Source organism: Oncorhynchus nerka, linkage group LG9b (assembly GCF_034236695.1).
Source record: "Oncorhynchus nerka isolate Pitt River linkage group LG9b, Oner_Uvic_2.0, whole genome shotgun sequence".
Classification (NCBI taxonomy): Eukaryota; Metazoa; Chordata; class Actinopteri; order Salmoniformes; family Salmonidae; genus Oncorhynchus; species Oncorhynchus nerka.
The window spans coordinates 8,973,000-8,998,682 of record NC_088424.1 but is presented as its reverse complement, the minus strand read 5'-3'; the positions used below and the strand labels follow the sequence as shown (position 1 = coordinate 8,998,682).

Sequence of the window (25,683 nt, the reverse complement as noted above, 5' to 3'; positions counted from 1 at the left end):
TTCTCACAGGACTCATTTGAGTTGTTAATTTCCCTCATCACAATGAACTAATGCCTCACTATCATCAGAGACAACACAAACGGAACGCATCTATCCAATAGGTGGCTCAGTCAGCAGCAGCCTCTTGCACTCTACGCCTACTAATTTTCAATGAAGTGATTGATCCTAGATCAGTTAGCCCCATTGCAGCGGATAGAATTTGTGTTTTTAAAAGCTCTCAAAGCAGTCAAAACAATTAGGATGTTTTGTGTAGATTAGGAGATGATATTTAGAGCCCCGTTTAAACCTGGTGCTAACAAGCACAATCAGAATGTGGACCCTGGAAAGATCAGGAAAGGTTACAAGTTAGAACCAGGTATAAACAGGGATAAAAGAAGAAACTCCAACATGCCAACTTTATATTTTCTATTGAAGTGATGTTTTGATCTTACCACCATTGTCAGACACTTATTGAAAACCTGAACATTTTGGCAAAGGGTAGGTAGGGGGAATTTTTAGCAAAGTTAACAAATTTTTGCAACTCTAAATGCCTGTCTCTGTAGACAACACTCCTGGGAGATGGGTGTCATGCAGGTTCACAATCCAGTCCGGCTCTAACACACGGTCCAGCTACTTACGTCTGAGCAGAAAATAAACTGCAAGGGCAAGGATTGTTGTATGAATGTCAAGCACTGACAAAATAAAAAAGTCACCAGACACAAGTTATCTATAAAAAATTAAACTCCTTTATTGTGTTCTCTTATATAAAATAAATACAAAACAGAAACATTGACACCAGGCAAGGGGTTAGGGTGTATAGTAGGCAGAACATTGAATTGTCAGAAGGATAGATAGATTGATGGCTGGACAGATGGATGAATGGACAAATCGATGCAATGAGGGCGGATGAAAACAGAAAGCACAGTCCTGTCAAGTCCCCCTCCCTCCCTGCCTTTTTGCAGTGGGCCTCTTCAGGGCAACTCAGTCTTATCTGCCACTTCGGCATGGCCAACCTCTGCCCCCCCAGGGGCCAGCAACGTCCTCCTGTTGTAGTGGTGATGGCCCTTCATGATGCCCGAGTTGTTGTTCTCGTTCAGGATCTGCTTCTGCTTTTGTCGGTTGAGCGACTGGACCAGGCCCAGCACCACGGCTGCCAGCGAGTACTGGCCCTGGAGCTTGCGCGGCTGCATGACGAGCGGGTTGGGCTGCACACGGCCCATCAGGAAGTGTGTGCGGATCTTGCCCTCCTGCTCGCTGATGCCCTTCACGTAGATCTCGCCACGGTACTCAAAGGCAAAGCCTCGCTCCTTCAGGATCAGGTAGGTGTCCTCAGGCACCTGGATCTTGCCACTCACGCCTGTGCTGTCCATGCGGCTCGACAGGTTCACTGTTTTGCCCCAGATGTCGTACTGGGGCTTCTTGGCGCCTATCACACCCGCCACCACCGAGCCATGTGCCATGCCTGCGAAAAAGAAGGAGGGGGAAGATGACGAAAATGAAGAGAAGGGGATGGAAAAGGAGGAAGAGGAAGAAAAATAGGAATATGAGATGATTGAGTGGAGAAGGGAAATCGAGAAGAAAGACGAGTGAGAGTTGTAGAAGAGTTAGCTCCAACTAGAGACAAAACTACAGTGTTAATGAATTTCATAGTCTATTCATTTTGAGTGGTTTCCAGGGAGGGAGCACTTGGGATTTCTTACCAATTCTTAGCTCAAAGTTGTTGAAGGAGTGCTTGTTGATCTCCTGGATGCTCTCGTTCAGGGCGATGGCAAAGTCGGCCAGCTCACACAGATGACCCCACTTGTCCTCGCATTGCTAAGAATCAGAGTGACATCAGAGAGAACCCAAACCAGATTGACAGTGCAAACTGAATCACAGATTGAGATTATCGTGTTACCAGTGTCAAATGGGGTCAGAATTACAGATTGAGATTATCGTGTTACCAGTGTCAAATGGGGTCAGAATTACAGATTGAGATTATCGTGTTACCAGTGTCAAATGGGGTCAGAATTACAGATTGAGATTATCGTGTTACCAGTGTCAAATGGGGTCAGAATTACAGATTGAGATTATCGTGTTACCAGTGTCAAATGGGGTCAGAATTATGCCACACACGATGATGTACAGATAAAATATACCCCCTCTTTAGAAATAAGGGTCAAGTTCTGCGTTTTATGTCTTGTTACACCTTGTGCACAATTTGTCCATACCTTTGTACTGCACCTACACATACAGCATGTACAAGGTAACAGCACAAATCAATGGTGTCAGTGTTAATATATAGCTTTTATGCAAGTCAGGATATGGCCACGAATTACTAAACCACACAATGTTGATTTTGCTCACTTGTTTTTCTGGTGACAGTCCGGAGACTGCCATGTATGTGCTGCCGATAGTCTTAATCTTCTCAATGTCCTGGAAACGTTCCTCACCAAGCAGCTACACAAAGACAAAGACCAACAGGGGAGAGAAGAAACACAAGTAGTCCATTGTTAATTAACTGTGCTCAATATCGCATCACCACACCAAAGGGTAAACAAGATTTGGTCAATCAATCGCGTGATTGATTGACAGAGTAAGCAACTCATTATACCAAACAACCCATTAGCAACTTATAAAGCAATGCCATATCACATAAAAGTGTTTCTTCATCCATCCACTGTGCAGCTTTGCAGCTGCTACCTAAATATGTGCTGTATCTTGGGGCAAGTTTCAAGTCGGGAAAAGGCACGTCTATTCCTGTCCAAAGAGGCGAGGCATTAGTCGACTGCAGCTGGTTTGTGTTCTGGCCTCGTTTGGTGACATTGACACCGTCCGTGAATAACACGGTTCTATGGCAGATTTAGAACACAATCTCATTGTCAGATACCACCCATTCCACCAGGATTCTCTGTAAAACTATATGAATAGATTAGTGAAAGCTCTCAAACAAATTTTTGTACTCTGTCGAAGCAAAGTGATACCTTTCATTTAAAACATTTCATACCATTGCATCTGACTAGCACAACTGTCAACTGCAAAAGCCCAAGAACATTTTTGAGTGGCTGGCCTTCCCTGCTTATTTTGATAGATTGACTAGCGAGGACCCATGCCAAATCTTTTCACTCCTGAGGGGGAATAGGAGTTGTTGTGTCCTCTTCACGACTGTCTTGGTGTGTTTGGACCATGACAGTTTGTTGGTGGACACCAAGGAACTTGAAGCTTTCACCCTGCTCCACTATAGCCCCGTCGATGAGAATTGGGGCGTGTTTGGGCCTCCTTTTCCTGTAGTCCACGATCATCTCCTTTGTCTTGATCACGTTGAGGGAGAGGTTGTTATCCTGGCACCACACTGGCAGGTCTCTGACCTCCTCCCTATAGGCTGTCTGATTGTTTTTGTTGATCAGGCCCACTGTTGTGTCGTCGGCAAACTTAATGATGGCGTTGTGGTCGTGCTTGGCCATACAGTCATGGGTGAACAGGGAGTACAGGAGGAGACTGAGCACACACCCCTGAAGGGCCCCTGTGTTGAGGATCAGCATGGCAAATATGTTGTTACCTACCCTTACCACCTGGGGGGCGGCCCGTCAGGAAGTCCAGGATTCAGTTGCAGAGGGAGTTGTTTAGTCCCAGGGTCCTTAGCTTAGTGATGAGCTTTGAGGGCAATATGGTGTTGAACGCTGAGCTGTAGTCAATGAATAGCATTCTCAAATACAATGCCTTGCAAAAGTATTCATCCCCCTTTGCGTTTTTCCAATTTTGTTGCATACCAACCTGCAATTTAAATTGATTAAACAATGTTTTTCATGTAATGGACATACTGTACACAAAATAGTCCAAATTGGTGAATTCAAAATTTAAACAATTACTTGTTTCAAAAAGCCACTAAATAAGATCTGTTGCAACCAATTACCTCCAGAAGTCACATAATTAGTTAAATAAAGTCCACCTGTGTGCAATCTAAGTGTCACATGATCGGTCACATAATCTCTGTATATATACACCTGCTCTGAACGGCCCCAGAGTCTGCAACACCACTAAGAAAGGGGCACTACCAAGCAAGCGGCACCATAAAGACCAAGGACCTCTCCAAACAGGTCAGGGACAAAGTGGTGGAGAAGTACAGATCATGGTTGGGTTATAAAAAACAATCTGAAACCTTGAACATCCCACGGAGCACCATTAAATATGTTATTGACAAAATGGAAATATTATAGCACCATAGCAAACCTGCCAAGTGAGGGCCGCCCACCAAAACTCACGGATCAGGCAAGGAGGACATTAATCAGAGAGGCAACAAAGAGACCAAAGATAACCCTGAAGGAGATGCAAAGCTCACAGCAGAGATTGGAGTATCTGTCCATAGGAACACCTTATTAAGCTGTACACTCCACAGTGCTGGGCTTTATGGAAGTGTGGCCAGAAAAAGGCATTGCATAAAGAACAAAATAAGCAAACACGTTTGGTGTTTGCCAAAAGGCAGGTGGGAGAATCCCCAAACATATGGAAGAAAGTACTCTGGTCAGATGAGACTAAAATTGAGCTTTTTAGCCATCAAGGAAAACGTTATGTCTGGAGCAAACCAAACACCTCAAATCACCCCGAGAATATCATCCCCACAGTGAAGCATGGGTGCGGCAGCATCATGCTATGGGAATGTTTTTCATGAGGGAAACCTGTTTCAGTCTTCCAGAGATTTGAGTTTGGGATGGAGGTTCACCTTCCAGCATGACAATGACCCTAAGCATACTGCTAAAGCAACACCCGAGTGGTTTAAGGGGAAACATTTCAATGTCTTGAATGGCCTAGTCAAAGCCCAGACCTCAATACAATTGAGAATCTGTGGTATGACTTAAAGATTGCTGTACAGCAGTGGAACCCATCCAACTTGAAGGATCTGGATCAGTTTTGCTTTGAAGAATGGGCAAAAAAAATCCCAGTGGCTAGATGTGCCAAGGCATACAGCTGTAATTGCTGCAAAAGGTGGCTCTACAAAGTATTGACTTTGGGGGGGGGGGGGGGGGGGGGAGTTATGCACGCTCAAGTTTTCCGTTTTTTTGTCTTATTTGTTGTTTCACAATAAAACATATTTAGCACCTTCAAAGTGGTAGGCCTGTTGTGTAAATCAAATTATACAAACCCCCAAAATATATTTAAATTCCAGGTTGTAAGGCAAAAAAAAATAGAAAAAATGAATACTTTCGCAAGCCAATTTAGGTGTTCCTTTTTCCACTTTCTTATTGGCTGCTTGCGTTACTTAAATAATTACATGTAATCTGTTATAGCACACATTAATTATGGGATATTGAAACTAAATACCATAGATGCTGTCAGCCTTCCAAGTAAAGACTTCTAAGGTAAGATAAGAATGATGTGAGTGCTAGCTTCAACTGTTCAAAACTATTTGTATGTTAGTGGGATAAAAATACACAAAAAATATATTTTTATTTGCATTTCAGAACTGTTTAGTTAAAGCTGCAAAATGTACATTGTTGGGCGACAAGACCAAATTCACATAAAAATGTTGAGTTATAGATCATTCTTACTGAAAGCAAGTCTAAGATGCGGTATCATTTTTGCATCTTTTACTTTCGGTTTTGTACACCAACTTCAAACAGCTGAAAATATTATATTTTTGGTTATGGAAAATATATATTCACAGCAATTTAGATGGTACAATGATTCTCTACACTACTGTATATTTGCTTGTTTTGTCACATAAACTGAAATTAGGCAAACCATTTGAATTTTTGCAACCAGCAAAGTGATTTCTGTATAGTGCAGTGCAGAGTACCTGGATACAGCCCTTAGCTGTGGTATATTAGCCACATACCACAAACCCCCGAGGTGCCATATTGCTATTATAAACAGGTTACCAACAATTTTTTTTTTTTTGTCATATCCGTGTTATGTGGCATTCGGCATTCAGGGCTCGAACCACCCGGTTTGCCACTGGCAGTGCTCCTCCTGCTCCTCCTTGCACAAAGGTCAGAGGTAGCGGTCCTGCTGCTGGGTTGTTGCCCTCCTACGGCCTCCTCCACGTCTCCTGATGTACTGGCCTGTCTCCTGGTAGCGCCTCCATGCTCTAGACACTACGCTGACAGACACAGCAAACCTTCTTGCCACAGCTCGCATTGATCTGCCATCCTGGATGAGCTGGTCACCACAGACCACTTTTTTGAGCAGTGTATATAGTCTCTTCACCCTGTCTAGCCCATTTACGATCAATGAAACAAAAAAAGTACTTTTTTGCGGGACAGTGAAAAGGACAATGTTGCAGTTCCCCACCTCGTCAAAGTCGGCAATGATCTCGTTGAGGAGGCGCAGACACTCCACTCCTTGGTTGTTCATCTCTGTTTGGGAGTAGAAGTCGGCAAAGCCCGGGATGGAGGCGAACATCACACCCACAGCATCGTAAGACTGGGAGTAAAGCTCCTGTGGAACAAAATGCAGACAATGTATGTTTAAAGAAAGAGGGACAGGGAAAAAGCCATTGAAAATTACATATAATGGAATTCTAACAACGTCAGGTAGTTATATACACTTATTTGGAAAAGGTCAAGGATGGAGGGGACATGTGATTTGCACCATAAGTTAGTGAGTAAACTCAGATATGACTAAGGAGTTAAACAGAGCAATTTTTCCATAAATATACTTTTACAATGGTAGAATTTTAATGGCACATCATGCCCCAAAAAAATGGCTGTGTTGGTTCTTGGTTTAACATTTTACTGCAGTGGGCTAAATCAGGGTCACACAGTGTTTCTTGGTAGTCTTCAACAAATCTACTTCGAAACAAAAGTGTAAACCTCACACACATGGTAATGAGAGTGTGTGTACCATGTCAGATATAGAGATATATGCTCATTTTTGAGTTTGCATCCCAATATGACATTTTATATACATCAAAGAAGACTGAAATATAACAAAACCGTTCGACAATGAAACACTGGATTTGTAATCATTAATTATAAATCATGAAAAGTATGAATGACATTCCACCCATGAGGCGATTTGGTAATTTGACTGCAGGAAAGGGTCTAAGTTCATTTAAGTTAGTCTTGTAGATTAACCAGTTATGCATTAGGGCATGCATTATTAATATTATTATAATAAAAATTTTGGGATGAAAAATGTTCCCGTTTTAAACAAGATATTTTGTCACGAAAAGATGCTCGACTATGCATATAATTGACAGCTTTGGAAAGAAAACACTCTGACGTTTCCAAAACTGCAAAGATATTGTCTGTGAGTGCCACAGAACTGATGTTGCAGGTGAAACCCAGATAAAAATCCAACCAGGAAGTGCCGCATTTTTTGAAACAGCCTCATGCCAATGACTACTTATAATCGCTGTGAATGAGCTTACGTTTTCCACGTATTCCCCAAGGTGTCTACAGCATTGTGACGTCTTTGTAGGCATTTCCATTAAAGAATGGTTGTAAGGGACCATATATAGCATGTGGTCACATGGTGTCTCCCGCAGAAAATCTTGCGTAAAATACTGAGGTAGCCATTTTTCCAATCGCTTCTATGAGAAACCAATTGCCTCGACGGATATATTATCGAATATATATGTTAAAAACACCTTGAGGATGGATCCTAAACAACGTTTGCCGTGTTTCTGTCAATATTATGGAGCAAATTTTGAAAAAAGTTTGGCATTATAGTTGCAGCATTTTCCGGTCGATTTCTCAGCAAAGCATGATGAAGAAACGGGAGCTTTTTCGCCTACAAAAAAATAATCTTTTTGGAAAAAAGGAACATTTGCTATCTAACTGGGAGTCTCCTGAGTGAAAGCATCTGAAGTTCTTCAAAGGTAAATTATTTAATTTGGTTGCTTTTCTTATTTTCATGAAAATGTTGCCTGCTGCCAGCAGAGCCTAGCATAGCATTATAAAATGATAAACTTACACAAATGCTTGTCTAGCGTTGGCTGTAACGCATATTTTGAAAATCTGAGATGACAGTGTTGTTAACAAAAGGCGAAGCTTGTGTTTGAATATATTTATTTCATTTCATTTGCGATTTTTTGCGTATTTATGTCCGCTGCGTTATGCTAATGCATTTGAGGCTATGATTACGGTCCCGAATACGGGTTTGCTCATCGCAAGAGGTTCAATACTTAGTCACACATCTAGTTATTTTTTGTATTTTTTTAAAATGTAATGTTTAACTTGCTCACATGGTGGCTCCGAGAGAGATTCTCGTGTAAAATACTGAGGTAGCCATTTTTCCAATCGCTTCTTATGAGCAACCAATTGCCTCGACGGATAACTGAATATGTTTGAGTGCATGCATGGCACTATTTACCTGTGTGTGTGTCCGTATGTGCACATGTGTGCATTTGATGAGAGTGTGTGTATATGCACGTGTACAAACACCTGCACGGCATCAGGCTCAGGAAAACCGGCATTAGCTGTAAAAACTAAATCTGCAGAGCTTCAATGATTGAATGCTCCAAATATTCAACATTATGTTGGTGGCAAGAATTCTATATAATTATTTTAGCTGAAAAGCACAAAGTCTTGAATTTTCAACTCATACACCCTGTACTGTGGAATCGGTACATCAACAATCTCTTCCCAACTATTTTGCAATCTGTATGACACAGCTGTCAACATCCTGGTCCTCTAATTAAACTGATATAGTTTCCTATTTATGATATTTTTATTCCTCCGCCAGTTTTGTTTCCTTATATTTGGCAGACAGACTAGTTCCCTGCCTCCACCGTCTGCCACCTGCCTCCTCCATTTTTGGGGTAATGCTGTAATCAATTGGTTGTACTCTGGGATTGAGCAGACATTCCCATACAATTCTGATAACTCCATGAAGGACATAACTCTATCATTCCAATTTACAATATCATTTAAAAACCAAATACCCTTATCAAACATATTTCCCATAAATACAGGTATTTTATCAACCAGCACATTTGAGTTCAGCTATAATATTTATTGTAATATTTGTTCAATCTTTTCAGGGGGATGAAACTGAAATTATAGCCAGCTCTGCAATGCTTGTTTGAAAGAGAGATACTTTTAAAAAAGTATCATTTTCAATTAATCAAAAATGAGACATGGCAATCTGCACAAAGGCAAAAAAGGCATTTTTTAAACAACAAATTAGCTTTTCTTAGTAATCTACTTGAGAACCATTTAGGGTACAAGTAAAACTTTTGAATAAGTGAAGCTTTTAGAGAGAGGTTTAGTGCTTTTATATTTGATCATCTCAACCCACCCAATTCATATTCATTATATAGATAGGCACGCTTTATTTTGTCAGTTTTATAGATTTATTTTGCTCATATGATTTGAAAAACAAATCAAGAGTGGGCAGCACCATAAGTAAGTGAGTAAACTGAGATATGACTAAGGAGTTAATCAGGGCAATTCTTACATAAATAGACAGGTATTTACCTCTCCATGGTTGCAGGATTGTCTATTTTTACACCATTTATATTGAAATTCAATGTGGAGAGCTCATATATATTTTGTGATATGAATACCTTGTATTTCTACTTCACCGTTAGCCCATTTTATAGGTAAACTGCAGGGTAATGTAACATTTGTATTTTTAAAAGATCCAATACGTAATATTGTACACACACATAATTAGGTTTTAATCCAGAGTCTAGAAGAGACATTGCAGGGATCTAGCTAATATAAAACTTGAGTCATCGGCATACATGGACACCTTTGTTTTTAAGCCTTGGATTTCTAATCCTCTAATGTTGCTATTTGATCTGATTTTAATAGCTAACATTTCGATGGTCATAACGAACAGAAATGGTGACAGCGGACACCCTTGTTTAACTCTTCTTGACAATTCGAAATTCTCTGAGAAGTAGCCGCAATTTACTATTTTACACCTGGGGATATTATACATTACTTTTACCCATTTTCTTTTTCCTGTCGGGTTAGAATTATTTTGTGAGGTAGCCGGATCTTTCCACGATGGAGTATGTTGTACCTCCATAGCATAAAGCTGTTGATACTTCCCTCGGGATTCGATTTCCCTCAGGATTTCTTTAGTATCCAGGTTGGCTCTGAACTGCAACCAGTTGTTTACAAACGTTTTTAACGGTGCGTCTTTTCCACGACAACCGAATATGTAATCCCGAGATACAAAATGCAACAAAGCTGTTTTGTTTGTAATCAACATGGCTGTGATGAAAGTTTAAGTTAGTGCTTCCTTGAATACTTGCACGGAAAGCTCAATGTTTTCCAGTCGTATGCTAAATCTGTTTCACAAACTCATCTAGTTCTACCCTTGCCCCTAGCAGGGATGCAAATTATGAGGGACTGTCAAATCATCACCACTAGGGTGCAATGTTAATACATCACAAATATGCTAGTTGAGGTAGGCAAGGCATTCATTCAGATAGAATAATACGTAGACTAAAAATAGCTATACAAGTTAGCAGTCCTTTGAATGATACTACATTCACAATTCATTTATGCAGTAGTGGGTCAAAGTTCAAGCTTATTAAACAATGGTACTGTAAATAATTTTGTTAACTTAGTAACAGGTTATGTATATTTTTCATACGTGGGCAATTGAGCAATTATGGTTTAATTAATTCATCTCTGGCTGAATGAGTTTAATTATTTAGTGGATGCTCTTTGCTCCTGTGCATAAAGGTTTTAGATATACTATACCATTTTGCTCTAAATTAAAACTTAACTATTTGTCTTTTATTTGTCTGATACCCCCAAAAATGTTTTTGATTGAACTGATTAATTGATACATAGTTTCTCTCTCTATCAATTAATCAATCATCCATAAAAACAACCCATTGAGTTCCATTCGTGACTCCCTGGTTTATAGATTTGCATCTAGGGGAAACTTCACGCCAGGGACATAATTATGTCTTCTTTGCAGTGGTGACACATCATTCAGAGCAACCACTATCCAGCAAATGCTGCTGTTTTGCATATAATTCTGACATTCACTCGCATCACAATATTATATCATACCAGTTAGCAAATAATGTAAACAAAATCATTGAATTCTGATAACAAAGAAGCATACTCAACTCCTCCATATCATATTATTGTTTTGGTAAATTGTCTTTGCGTAAGGCAGCTTCAGAATGCAGCTGTTTCAGCCTCCCTCCATGCCTTCTGGGCAGCCAGAGAAACCACAGACCGTTGGCGTTGTTGACCTTCTCTGTTTTCGTGTGATTTGCTTAAGGGTGATGTCACTAACAACACAGCAGCACCTACTGGGAGAGCTGACTGAGGACCAGGCAGCTTCTGCCTGCTTGGGTGGCCCTTGGCAGTGCCAGTCCAAGAAGGCTCAAGGTCATTGGTCACAGATAAATAAACATATTTTCTCCGGTAACTTTGATTGGACTGATGTGTGTCAACTTACAGTAGCTGAAAAGATACCATGAAAGATTCACAGATTCAACTGTGGTTGGAAGCAGTGGCTAAGATCTGTTTTGAGGCAGATATACGCCGACGTGTCTTGTTGTTAATGTTTGATGTCAGACTGTAATACCCATGAAACTGGAACTATGCAACAGATGGAGCGAGGGGGTGACTTTATAAACTTTGCTGCTTTATTCTTAACCGGAGAAGCTTGGTCCCAGAACGGTGTTTTGGCTGTGTCCCAATACTCTACAATGTAGCAATATTGTAGACCAGGGTTCGCCAACTGGCACCCGTGGGTGGTTTTATTTGGCCCCCCAACCAAAGTTTTCGGAGAAAAAAACTACGTCATTTGTTTATTTATTTTTTATTTAAAGTGTTCATTGTTGGACATAAAATACTGTAAAAACACCAGGAAATCAGCTCTAATTGATTTGAATTGAGGAAATCTGTTCCAAAGTATTCCCACGCATAATAGAAAGATGTGATCGTATACATATTTAAGCAAGGTTTGAAATGAAAAAATAAAATAAAATAAACAAATGACGTAGTTTTTTTCTCCGAAAACTTTGGTTGGGGGGCCAAATAAAACCACCCACGGGTGCCAGTTTGAAATGATTATGTTTTAGACAAGATATGACTAAGGAGTTATATATCTGTGTGGGATTCTTGCAGTTAACTTGCAGTCTACAAATGATTTGTTATTATGTTCCGGCCCCCCGACCATCCGCTCAAGAAAAAATCAGCCCGCGGCTGAATCTAGTTGATGATCCCTGTTGTTGACCCATGCTGAATTTGACTATGGGAAGTAGCATATACAAACTGATCATTACCAAATGTTATCTATATATTGCCATAACCAGAATGTTATAACCTTTGTGTGTGTAGAGGTTTCGATTAGCTTTTTTGATTGAGTTTGCCAAACCAATATTTTCATGTGTAAATCAGAGACACTACATTTGGATGATATGTTACGTTTCGTATGGTATGTATTTGTGGATGTTACAAATTATAAATTTTTATTTTATGTTACGAATTTACAAAACATACAACATGTTACAAATCTGGAAAACTTACAATATGTTACGAATTTGCTAAATGTATGATACGTTAAGAATTCTAGCTAGGTGGCTAGGTCAGTAACGTTAGCTAGCTCGATAACTTTAACTAGGCTAGGGGTTAGGAGTTAGGTTAAAGGGGAAGGGTTAGCTAAAAGGTTTAAGGTTAGGGTTATCTAGCATGCTAAGTAGCTGCAAAGTAGCTAAACAGTAGTAAGCAGTTGAAAATGTGCTAATTAGCTAAAATGCCAATCTCCCTTCTTTCATTTTTGCCTTAAGTAACCATCTTATGTAACCATATCATACATAGAATATCATATTAAATGGAGTGTCACAGATTTACATACAGAATTATATTAAACCAGGTTGTATGTATTTATATGTATTTTTTTGTATGTGTTTTAAGGTTAAAATTCAAGCGTGAATTCAGAGGTAAACCCTGTAAATAAATAAAAACGTATCTTCTTCAAAACTTTCCTTTCACATTCGGAAGCCTTCAACACTGAGTCCCTGACTCATATATGGGGATATGTGGAACAATGGGTTATCTCCCACCAACTGACATGTTACTACCATCAAATTAAAAGAAGGAAACATGAATAAAAGTGTGTCTTGTTTTATAAAGCTTTAAGGCTGACTGAATCTACTCTCTCTGCACTTCGTGGAAGCATCCTGAAGGCCGACCGTTCAGACCACCGCCACCCTTTTCTGCATTTCGGTCTGAAGTTTGTCGGAAAATCAATTATGGCTCTCAATGGGCATATGTAATTAGCATACATTGAGGTTTATGGAACCAATTGTGATAAATGTTTGACAACAGCTCTTGATAGGTAAATATGTCAATAATATCATTTTGGTTGAGTAAAAAAGTGAAAACTCCTCTTCATGCTCCAAATCACAAATGTAACTTGAGTTTGGTTCAAGTAGAAGTAAAACAAATGAAACTGGGTTGTGTATGACCCCAACACTGAAATAATATTTCAAAAGCAACTTACAGCAATGCTCTGCATATATTTTCATATGAGTGGCCCCAGCATGAAACGAACCAACAACCCTAGCATTGCAAACACCATGCTCTACCAACTGAGCTACACAGGACCACACAAGTCTTTAGTTATTAAAAATACCATAAATACGGTACATTATTAATTAAGTTGAACATACCCCGAACAGTCTATCAGACGAAAATAAGATAGGAATAATTCCAGCTGACCTCATTATCCCGATCCTTCTCCAGGAAATGGCGGGCAACGTGACTTGGCAGAATATTCCGGAGCATGTTCTCATTGTGTTCCCGGAGCTCCTTCATCTCGTTGATCTCCTCCTTGGCCTGGACACGCCAGAGGAAATCCAGCCGGGCAGTGTATTCCAGCTATGGGGGAAAAAATAAATATCAGTGCCACAACAGGTACAATGTTAAGGAAAGTTCAGATAAAATCACAAATTATTCTGCATCTTCATCAAACCTTGAATAATATTTAACAGACACTTTTATCCAAAGCGACTTACAGTAATGCGTGCATACATTTTCATGTGCACATGAATCGAGCTCACGATCCATAACAGTCCATTTGTCACGCCCTGACCACAGAGAGCCCTCGGGGTTCTCTATGGTGTTGTAGGTCAGGGTGTGACTAGGGGGGTGTTCTAGTTTTCCTATTTCTATGATTGTTTTGTTGTATGGTTCCCAATTAGAGGCAGCTGATTGTCGTTGTCTCTAATTGGGGATCATACTTAAGTTCTCCATTGTTCCCACCTGGGTTGTGGGATATTGTTTTATGTATGTGCATGTAGCACCACTGATGTCACGTTTCGTTGGTTATTTATTTGGAAGATTCTCTTTATTAAAAGATGTGGCACTTTAATCACGCTGAGCCTTGGTCCGTCTCTCATACCGAGCGTGACACCATTGTTGCTCTACCAACTGAGTCACACAGGACCACCACTGAACTGAATTGCATTGAATAGAAAAATAATGTCTCCTCATTCTGTCACCATTTAGTAGGGAAAACTTGGTTTGTGGGGTTAAGGTCAGGATAGTTAGAATGTCATGTGATCATGCCATACAATAGAACTGTGTTATGCCTCAAGAATACAGCATATCACAGAAGCCAGAAAAGAGGACAATATATAATGAGGAATCACTATTAATTTATTAATACATTTATGTGAGGTAAAGATAAAGTGGATACAAAAAAAACCATTAAAATAAACATTTTAGGGTGACCCAAGAAATTACAGTGGAAGTTTACATACACCTCAGCCAAATACATTTACTCAGTTTTTCACAATTCCTGGCATTTAATCTTGGTAAAAAATCCCTGTCTTAGGTAGCATCAGGGACATAGCAGGATATTTTTTGAAACAATTACTGCTTCACATACAAGCAAGTGAATTCTATGCATTACAGCTGGATGAGTCAATAGACGTGGTGGGAGTGGCACAGCTCCTGGTACATGTCCATTCCGTTTATGGGGGATCAAATAAGGAGGACATCCTCTTGTGCAAACCACTGGAAACCAGGACAACAGGAGAGTATATTTTTAAAGTACTGGGTAGCTTTGTGACATCAAACGGACTTTGGTGGTCAAGATGGGTTGTTGGTACAGTGGTTCCTCCTTTAAAGGTTGCGTCATACTGCAGAAAAAACCTTGTGGGCTGCTGCAGCATTCAATGGCACGTATTTACTTGTGAGAAATGTTTTACGTTAATGCAAGTTAGTGCTAGTTTGACCACCAGAGGGCATCTTTGAGAAGCATTTGATAGTCTCCCATACTGGTTTTACTAGAGAATTTAAAACCTTTTATGTAATAACATAGTACATGGGATTGATTTTAATAAATTTGGCTGAATAAATGTGATGAATGTTATGGTGTTTCTATTCTGAGAAAAAGGAAAAAAGGAAACCCTCAGTGTTGGAAAATATGGAGCTGTACAACGTGATGGTCGAGAGAAGGCTGCAGCATAAGAGGATTGAAGGATTCTAAATTGTTTTCCTTCATAAACTTCTCTGGGATAGGGGACAGCATTTGGAATTTTGTATGAAAAGCGTGCCCAAATTAAACTGCCTTCTACTCAGGCCCAGAAGATAGGGTATGCATATAATTGGTAGATTTGGATAGAAAACACTCTAAAGTTTCCAAAACGGTTAAAATAGTGTCTGTGAGTATAACAGACCTGATTTGGCAGGCGAAAACAAGAGAAAAATCCATTCAGGAAGTAGGATTTGTTCATTTTTGTAGTTTTCTATTCAATGCCATTACATTGACTTAGGACTCAAATTGTAGTTCATATGTAGTTCATATGCCTAGATGTCAACAGTGTTTAGAAATGGTTTCAGGCTTGTATTCTGAAAGATGAGGGAGTAAGAGCAGTCTGAATGAGTGGACCCTGCCGTGTCACAGAGCTTTTTCATGTGCGAGACCGAGAGAGTGCCTTTCTTGTTTACCTTTTATATTGACGACGTTATTGTCCGGTTGAAATATTATTGATTATTTAGGCTAAAAACAACCTGAGGATTGATTATGAACTTCGTTTGAAATGTTTCTACCAACTTTATGGATACTATTTGGATTTTTTGTCTGCCTGTTGTGACTGTGTTTGAGCCTGTGGATTACTAAAGAAAACGTGCGAACCAAACGGAGGTTTTTGGATATAAAGAGACTTTATCAAACAAAAGGAACATTTATTGAATAAATGAATGTCTTCTGAGTGCAACCATATGAAGATCATCATTAATTTTCTCTCTATTTCTGACTTGACAATCTGGATAATCTGGACCCTCTATTTCTGAAACTATCCGCCGCCATTGTCGGAACCCCTATTACCAGCCTGTTCAACCTCTCTTTCATATCATCTGAGATCCCCAAGGATTGGAAAGCTGCCGCAGTCATCCCCCTCTTCAAAGGGGAGACACCCTGGACCCAAACTCTTACAGACCTATATCCATCCTGCCCTGCCTATCTAAGGTCTTCGAAAGCCAAGTCAACAAACAGGTCACTGACCATCTCGAATCCCACCGTACCTTCTCCGCTGTGCAATCTGGTTTCCGAGCCGGTCACGGGCACACCTCAGCCACGCTCAAGGTACTAAACGAAATCATAACCGCCATCGATAAAAGACAGTACTGTGCAGCCGTCTTTATCAACCTGGCCAAGGCTTTTGACTCTGTCAATCACCATATTCTTATCGGCAGACTCAGTAGCCTCGGTTTTTCTAACGACTGCCTTGCCTGGTTCACCAACTAAATTGCAGACACAGTTCAGTGTGTCAAATCAAAGGACAGGTTGTCCGGTCCTCTGGCAGTCTCTGGGGGGGTGGGGTTCAATTCTCGGGCTGACTCTTTTCTCTGTATATATCAATGATTTGCTTTTGCTGCAGGCGATTCCCTGATCCACCTCTACGCAGACGACACCATTATGTATACTTCCGGCCCGTCCTTGGACACTGTGCTATCTAACCTCCAAACGAGCTTCAACGCCATACAACACTCCTTCCGTGGCCTCCAGCTGCTCTTAAACGCTAGTAAAACCAAATGCATGCTTTTCAACTGTTCGCTGCCTGCACCCGCACGCCCGACTAGCATCACCACCCTGGATGGTTCCGACCTAGAATATGTGGACATCTATAAGTACCTAGGTGTCTGGCTAGACTGTAAACTCTCCTTCCAGACTCATATCAAACATCTCCAATCTAAAATCAGATCTAGAGTCGGCTTTCTATTCTGCAACAAAGCCTCCATCACTCACGCCGCCAAACTTACCCTAGTAAAACTGACTATCCTACCGATCCTCGACTTCGGCGATGTCATCTACAAAATAGCTTCCGATACTCTACTCAGCAAACAGGATGCAGTTTATCACAGTGCCATCCGTTTTGTTACTAAAGCACCTTATACCACCCACCACTGCGACCTGTATGCTCTAGTCGGCTGGCCCTTGCTACATATTCGTCACCAGACCCACTGGCTCCAGGTCATCTACAAGTCCATGCTAGGTAATGCTCCGTTCACTGGTATCTCAGTTCACTGGTCACGATGGCAACACCCACCATAAGTGAATGCACGCGCTCCAGCAGGTGTATCTCACTGATCATCCCTAAAGCCAACACCTCATTTGGCTGCCTTTCTTTCCAGTTCTCTGCTGCCTGTGACTGGAACGAATTGCAAAAATCGCTAAAGTTGGAGACTTTTATCTCCCTCACAAACTTCAAACATCTGCTATCTGAGCAGCTAACCGATCGCTGCAGCTGTACATAGTCTATCGGTAAATAGCCCATCCAATTTACCTACCTCATCCCCATACTGTTTATATTTATTTACTTTTCTGCTCCATCTGATCATTTATCACTCCAGTGTTCATCTGCAAAATTGTAATTATTCGCCTACCTCCTTATGCCTTTTGCACACAATGTATATAGACTCTTTTTTTTCTACTGTGTTATTGACTTGTTAATTGTTTACTCCATGTGTAACTCTGTGTTGTCTGTTCACACTGCTATGCTTTATCTTGGCCAGGTCGCAGTTGTAAATGAGAACTTGTTCTCAACTAGACTACATGGTTAAATAAAGGTAAAATAAAAAATAAAAACAATTGTGTAACTCTTCTACTTGGCTGGTCACTGTTTGTAATGATTTTTCTGCTGGGCTATGTTCTCAAATAATTGTACGGTATGCTTTCACCATTAAGCATTTTTTTTTAAATCTGACACCGTGGTTGGATTCACAAGAAGTGAATCTTTAAACCTATGTAAAATATTTGTATCTTTTCTGAATTATTATAATGAGTATTTCTGTATTTGAATTTGGCGCTCTGCAATCTCACTGGATGTTGGCCAGCTAGAGAGGTTAAAAAACTTTATTCCAATATTTCTGTAAATCAGTGATATTTATTCCCATAGTAATTCGTTATGGATCCACAATTAAATCAACATCTGCATATTGAAAGAGTATTTTTATCATAATTTTATTAACGAAAGCATAAATATGCTGATAAAGAAATACAGTACTGTACAGTATATGCTTTTAAATTTGGATAATAAAGCATTTAAAGGCTTTTGAATATATAAGCCACCTGCATTTGTTTATTAGGACACTATGCAGTCTGATAAAGTAAACAGCCAACAATACATACTGTAGTAAGCATGGGAAAGTGCCTAATTCCTTACTTAAAGGAGAGCAGAACATGTCTATACTAGAGAACGCGGGCACGCAGGAGACAGGGGTTCGGTTCCCCGAAGGGGAGAAAGGAGTAGGCTGTCAAAAATAAATAAGAATTTGTTCTTAACTGTTTCCATATATGTTATTTCATAGTTGTGATGTCTTCACTATTATTCTACAATGTAGAAAATTGTAAAAAATAAAGAGAAATCCTGGAATGAGTAGGTGTGTCTAAACTTTTGACTGGTATTTGCTTAATTAATCAGATTAATATTATGGTGTTTCTATTCCAAGAAAATTGAAAAACCCTTTGGGTTTCTGTTAGGATGGTTCGGATAATATGGAGCTGTACAACGTGACTGTTGGCAGTACAGTACTGGGCTATTTAGCTAAAGAATCCCGTGTCATGTGGGCACGTGGGAGACCGGGGTTCAATTCCCCGACAGGGAGGAAGGAGTAGGCTGTCCTTGTAAATAAGAATTTGTTCTTAACTGACTTGCCTAGTTAAATAATGGTTACACTAAGAGCATAACATTTCTGCACCCTAATTTTCTAATTATAGTGTAATACCCTTGTTTGAACTAGGTATTGAGTTTATTCTTGTTAAAACCTGTTTTGACTGGGGTAGTATTTTCATTTTTGGAGAAAAAAAACGTTCCCGTAGTAAACGGGATATTTTGTCAGGACAACATGCTAGAATATGCATATAATTGACAGCTTAGGATAGAAAACACTCTAAAGTTTCCGAAACTGTAAAAATATTGTCTGTGAGTATAACAGAACTGATGTTGCAGGCGAAAGCCTGGGAAAATCTAATCCGAAAGTGCCTCCTGTTTTGAAAGTGCTGCGTTCCAATGAGTCCCTATTGAGCAGTGAATGGGCTATCAACCAGACTACTGTTTCTCCGTATTCTCGAAGGTGTCTACAGCATTGTGACGTAGTTTTACGCATTTATGTTGAAGAATACCCGTAAGCAGCTACATTGCGTAAGTGGTCACCTGATGCTCCAGAGAGATTCTCGCGTAAAATATAGAGGTAGCCATTACTCCAAACGGTCCTACTGAAAAACGAATTGTCCCGATGGATATATTATCTAATAGATATTTGAAAAACACCTTGAGGATTGATTATAAACAACGTTTGCCATGTTTCTGTCGATATTATGGAGCTAATTTGGAATATTTTTCGCCGTTTACGTGACTGCAATTTCCGGGCGATTTCTCAGCCAAACGTGAAGAACAAGCGGAGCTATTTCGCCTACAAAAATAATATTTTTGGAAAAAAGGAACATTTGCTATCTAACTGGGAGTCTCGTGAGTGAAAACATCCGAAGCTCATCAAAGGTAAACGATTTAATTTGATTGCTTTTCTGATTTCCGTGACCAAGATACCTGCTGCTAGCTGGACAAAATGCTATGCTAGGCTATCGATAAACTTACACAAATGCTTGTCTAGCTTTGGCTGTAAAGCATATTTTGAAAATCTGAGATGACAGGGTGATTAACAAAAGGCTAAGCTGTGTCTCATTATATTTTCTAGGGATATTTATGTCCGTTGCGTTATGCTAATTAGTGTCGGGCGATGATTACGCTCCCGCATGCGGGATGGGGAGTCACTAGAGGTTAAAAGCAAGTAGAGTTCATTTGTTAGAATTAATTGGCATTATATTTAAAAGGTGATTGAATTGCTCCAAAATTGTAATGTTAATGCACTTCTTTTTGAAGAAATATTTATTTAATGTGAAAGTGAATAGTTTGGTTTACTTTTAAGTTTAGGTTTTGACCAATAGGGTCGCTTGTTAAGCTGTAGCCAATGGGAGAGTGGACCTGGTTAACGGGAGGCCTGGGGGAAAAAAGAGGGAGAGAGACATTGAGTAAAGGATGGACTTTTACATTAGGACCGTTGGTGAAGAAAAGGATGAAAGAAGACGACAAAACTAGAACAGAACCCATACCTACTAAGATATGAAATACAGATTTTATTTTATAAAAGAGTTGTTATAATTTTGTTGGCGCAGGAAGAAATGGCAGCAGTTTTACGGGCGCCCAACCAATTGTGTCACGCCCTGACCTTAGAGAGCCTTTTTATGTCTCTATTTGTTTTGATCAGGGTGTGATTTGGGTGGGCATTCTATGTCCTTTATTTCTATGATTTTTGTTTCTATGTTTTGGCCGGGTATGGTTCTCAATCAGGGACAGCTGTGGCACAATAGCCCTGTTAAGCTTCACGGTCATTTCTTTGTTTCTTGTTTTGTTGGCGACATTTACAATAATAAAGGAAAATGTACGCTCACAACGCTGCACCTTGGTCTCCTTCCGATGACGGACGTGACAAATTGTGCTATTACGTGTTTTTTTTCACGTTATTTGTAACTTATTTTGTACATTATGTTTCTGCCACCGTATCTTACTGCAGGATATCAGGACAGCGATCACTCACCTCGGATTAGGCAAAGATTTCTTCAACAACAAGCAAGATTTACATGATATTCTCCAAACACCCGGCAGGTCCGACATCCCAGTTATTTGCAAGAGGAAGTGACACAGGTACAGTGGACAAAGAGCCGGACGCCTCGTCAGGACCCGCAGAAGGCGAGTAGGAAAGCTGCCGTTACCGTCAATATTACACACGAACGTGCAATTATTGGACAATAAATTAAATGGGGTACGATCACGAATATCCTACCAATGGGACATCAAAAACTGAAATATCCTATGTTTCACGGAATCTTGGCTGAATGACGACATGGATATTCAGCTAGCAGAATACACGCTGCACCGGCAGGATAGAACAGCACACTCCGGTTAGACGGGGGGGGCGCGTCTGTGCATATTTGTAAAAGACAGTTGGTGCATGAAATCTAAGGAAGTATTTAGATTTTGCCTGCCTGAAGAAGAGTATATTGTGATAAATTGCCACACTACTTGCCTAGAAAGTTCTCAGCTATACTTTTCGTGGCTGTTTATTTACACCCACAAACAGATGCTGGCACTAAGACCGCACTCAGTCAGCTGTATAAGGAAGTAAGCAAACAGGAAACCACTCACCCAGAGGCGGGGCTCCTAGTGGCCGGAGCCTTTAACGCAGGGAAACTTAAATCAGTTCTACCAAATCTCTATCAACATGTTAAATGTGCAACCAGAGGGAAAAAAATTCTAGATCACCTGTACTCCACACACAGAGACGCGTACAAAGCTCTCCCTTGCCCTCCATTTGGTAAATCCGACCACAACTATATCCTCCTGATTCCTGCTTACACGCAAAAATTAAAGCAGGAAGCACCAGTGACTCGGTCCATAAAAAAGTGGTCAGATGAAGCAGATGCTAAACTACAGGACTGTTTTGCTATCACAGACTAGAACATGTTCCGGGATTCTTCCGATGACATTGAGGAATACACCACATCAGTCACTGCCTTTATCAATAAGTGCATCGAGGACGTCATCACCAAAGTGACTGTAAGTACATACCCCAACCAGAAGCCATGGATTACAGGCAACATTTGCACTGACCTAAACGGTAGAGCTGCCGTTTCAAGGTGTGGGACTCACTGACATTTTCAACATGTCCCTGATTGAGTCTGTAATACCAACATCTTTCAAGCAGACCACCATAGTCCCTGTGCCGAAGAACACAAAGACAACCTTCCTAAATGACTACAGACCAGTAGCACTCACGTCCATAGCCATGAAGTGCTTTGAAAGGCTGATAATACCTTACATCAACACCATTATCACAGAAACCCTAGACCCACTCCAATTTGCATACCACCCAAACAGATCCACAGATGACGCGATCTCTATTGCACTCCACACTACCCTTTCCCACCTGGACAAAAGGAACACTGATGTGAGAATGCTATTCGTTGACTACAGCTCAGCGTTCAACACCATATTGCCCTCAAAGCTCATCACTAAGCTAAGGAACCTGGGACTAAACACCTCCCTCTGCAACTGGATCTTGGACTTCCTGAGGGGCCGCACCCAGGTGGTGAGGGTAGGTAGCAACACATCTGCCACGCTGATCCTCAACACTGGAGCTCCCCAGGGGTGTATGCTCAGTCTCACCCTATACTCCCTGTTCAACCACGACTGCATGGCCAGGCACGACTCTAACACCATCATTAAGTTTCCAGACGACACAGCAGTGGTAGGCATGATAACCGACAACAACGAGACAGCCTATAGGGAGGAGGTCAGGGACCTGGCCAGGTCATGCCAGAATAACAACCTATCCCTCAACGTAACCAAGACTAAGGAGATTATTGTGGACTACAGGAAAAGGATGACCGAGCACGCCCCCATTCTCATCGATGGGGCTGTAGTGGAGCAGGTTGAGAGCTTCAAGTTCCTTGGTGTCCACATCAACAACAAACTAGAATGGTCCAAGACAGTCGTGAAGAGGGCACGACAAAGCCTATTCCCCCTCAGAAAACTAAAAAGATTTGGCATGGGTCCTGAGATCCTCAAAAGGTTCTACAGCTGCAACATCGAGAGCATCCTGACCAGTTGCATCACTGCCTGGTACGGCAATTGCTCGGCCTCCGACCGCAAGGCACTTCAGAGGGTAGTGCGTACGGCCCAGAACATCACTGGGGCTAAGCTGCCTGCCATCCAGGACCTCTACACCAGGCGGTGTCAGAGAAAGGCCCTAAAAATGGTCAATGACCCCAGCCACCCCAGTCATAGACTGTTCTCTCTACTACCACATGGCAAGCGGTACCGGAGTGCCAAGTCTAGGACAAAAAGGCTTCTCAACAGTTTTTACCCCCAAGCCATAAGACTCCTGAACAGGTAATCAAATGGCTACCCGGACTATTTGCATTGTGTCCCCCCCCCACCCCTCTTTTTACCCTGCTGCTACTCTCTGTTTATTATATAAGCATAGTCACTTTAACTATACATTCATGTACATACTACCTCAATTAGGCCGACCAATCAGTCCTCCCGCACATTGGCTAACCAGGATATCTGCATTGTGTCCCACCCACCAACCCCTCTTTTATGCCACTGCTACTCTCTGTTCATCATATATGCATAGTCACTTTAACCATACCTACATGTACATACTACCTCAATAAGCCTGACTAACCGGTGTCTGTATATAGCCTTGCTACTGTTATTTTCAAATGTCTTTTTACTGTTGTTTTATTTCTTTACTTACCTACACACACCTTTTTCGCACTATTGGTTAGAGCCTGTAAGTAAGCATTTCACTGTAAGGTCTACACCTGTTGTATTCGGCGCACGTGACAAATAAACTTTGATTTGATTTGAGTAGAGACTGAAGCTACCGTCTCATCGTCGAGGTATGTGACAGCCTTGAGGTTAGCCTAGCATCATGTGACACCTAGAGATAATAGCATGTGGTAGATTAACGTGTTCATGTTTCCATGGAATATCGGTTACTGCTAAGGAGTACTGTCTGCATTGATAGCTGTGCTTGCAGTGGATCTTGTCAGGAAACCTGCAAGGAACATCTACAAGTAATGAGTAATCACAACTGTGGGGTCCTTCTGGACTTTGCGTTTCGTCATTTTTCTTTAGCTCCAACATGCGCCAACGGGTTATTAAGCAAGCTTGAAATAATTTGGACATGGGTTGTGCACGACTCATTGAAGTTTATTATTTTTATTTATTTTGATGTGCTATGAAAATTTAATAATACACATACTGAACCTTATGTCTGTTGCCTTGGTGGAGTCATTTAATATTTCAAATTAATGTAATGCATGGGATAGCCTATCCTGATACAATAACAGAAACCTATAATCACTTCATCTGAAGTTAATACCCTATTGTCATCACCCTAGATAGTTTACAATAGGGATTCTTATTGGAGATGTCCTTCTCAGCTAACATCCCATGCTGTTCAGATATTATACATAAGGTTATATCGTGAGAGTCAAATTCGAGCCTGGTGAGAGTGTTACACTAGTTTTACCATTACACAAAAGGAGATTCAGTGAAAATACAAATCTCATTGATTTATGAAAACTTTTTGGATCTCTCTGAGCAGCGAGAAACAGTGCTGAAATAGACATCCATGCGGAAAGGCTATATATGATATTTTGGAGATTATTTTGTGTTTTCAAAAACATGACTGTAATCTGAATAAAGGCCAAAATAGTAAACCCAGGAAAAAAAAGAAACGTCCTCTCACTGTAAACTGTGTTCATTTTCAGCAAAAAAAAGCATGTGTAAATATTTGTATGAACATAAACAAGATTCAACAACTGAGACATAAACTGAACAAGTTCCACCGACATGTGAGTAACAGAAATGGAATAATGTGTCCCTGAACAAAGGGGGAGGGGGGGGTCTAAATCAAAAGTAACAGTAACAGTCAGTATATGGTGTGGCCACCAGCTGCATTAAGCACTGCAGTGCATCTCCTCCTCATGGACTGCACCAGATTTACCAGTTCTTGCTGTGAGATGTCACCCCACTCTTCTACCAAGGCACCTGCAAGTTCCCGGACATTTCTGGGGGAATGGCCCTAGCCCTCCGATCCAACAGGTCCCAGACGTGCTCAATGTGTTTGAGATCCGGGCTCTTCGCTGGCTATGGCAGAACACTGATATTCTTGTCTTGCAGGAAATCACGCACAGAACGAGCAGTATGGCTGGTGGCATTGTCATGCTGGAGGGTCATGTCAGGATAAGCCTGCAGGAAGGGTACCACATGAGGAAGATGTCTTCCCTGTAATGCACAGCGTTGAGATTGCCTGCAATGACAACAAGCTCAGTCCGATGATGCTGTGACACACCGCCCCAGACCATGATGGACCCTCCACCTCCAAAATCGATCCCACTCCAGAATACAGGCCTCGGTGTAACGCTCATTCCTTCAACAATAGATGCAAATCTGACCATCACCCCTGGTGAGACAAAACCGCGAATCGTCAGTGAAGAGCACTTTTTGGGGTGACCATTTGAAAGAAAACACTCTGAAGTTTGTGTACATGTGAATTGAATGTTGGAGAATATAACACAATAGATCTGGTTTAGATAAAACAATGAAGAAAACCATACGTTAAATTTTTTTATTTTTGTATCATCATCTTTAAAATGAACAAGATATAACAAACATTCAGATAGGATGATGGGGACAATTGCAGTGAAAAATATAAGAGG

The 25,683-nt window shown here is 40.8% G+C and overlaps 1 protein-coding gene across 1 annotated transcript in view; it reads right to left on the bottom strand.

Annotated features, from left to right (window-relative positions):
- Positions 1 to 708: 708 nt before the first annotated feature.
- LOC115114051 (adenylate cyclase 8 (brain)) overlaps positions 709 to 25,683 on the bottom strand; it is a 55,553-nt gene continuing 30,578 nt past the window's right edge. Inside the window, exons 6-10 of the mRNA XM_029641975.2 lie at positions 13,605 to 13,763; positions 6,247 to 6,393; positions 2,326 to 2,418; positions 1,680 to 1,794; positions 709 to 1,441 (exon numbers count right to left, since the gene is read on the bottom strand). Of these exons, the coding sequence (XP_029497835.2) occupies positions 951 to 1,441; positions 1,680 to 1,794; positions 2,326 to 2,418; positions 6,247 to 6,393; positions 13,605 to 13,763 (1,005 nt within the window). The 3' untranslated portion in view covers positions 709 to 950. The remainder of the gene's footprint in view (positions 1,442 to 1,679; positions 1,795 to 2,325; positions 2,419 to 6,246; positions 6,394 to 13,604; positions 13,764 to 25,683) is intronic.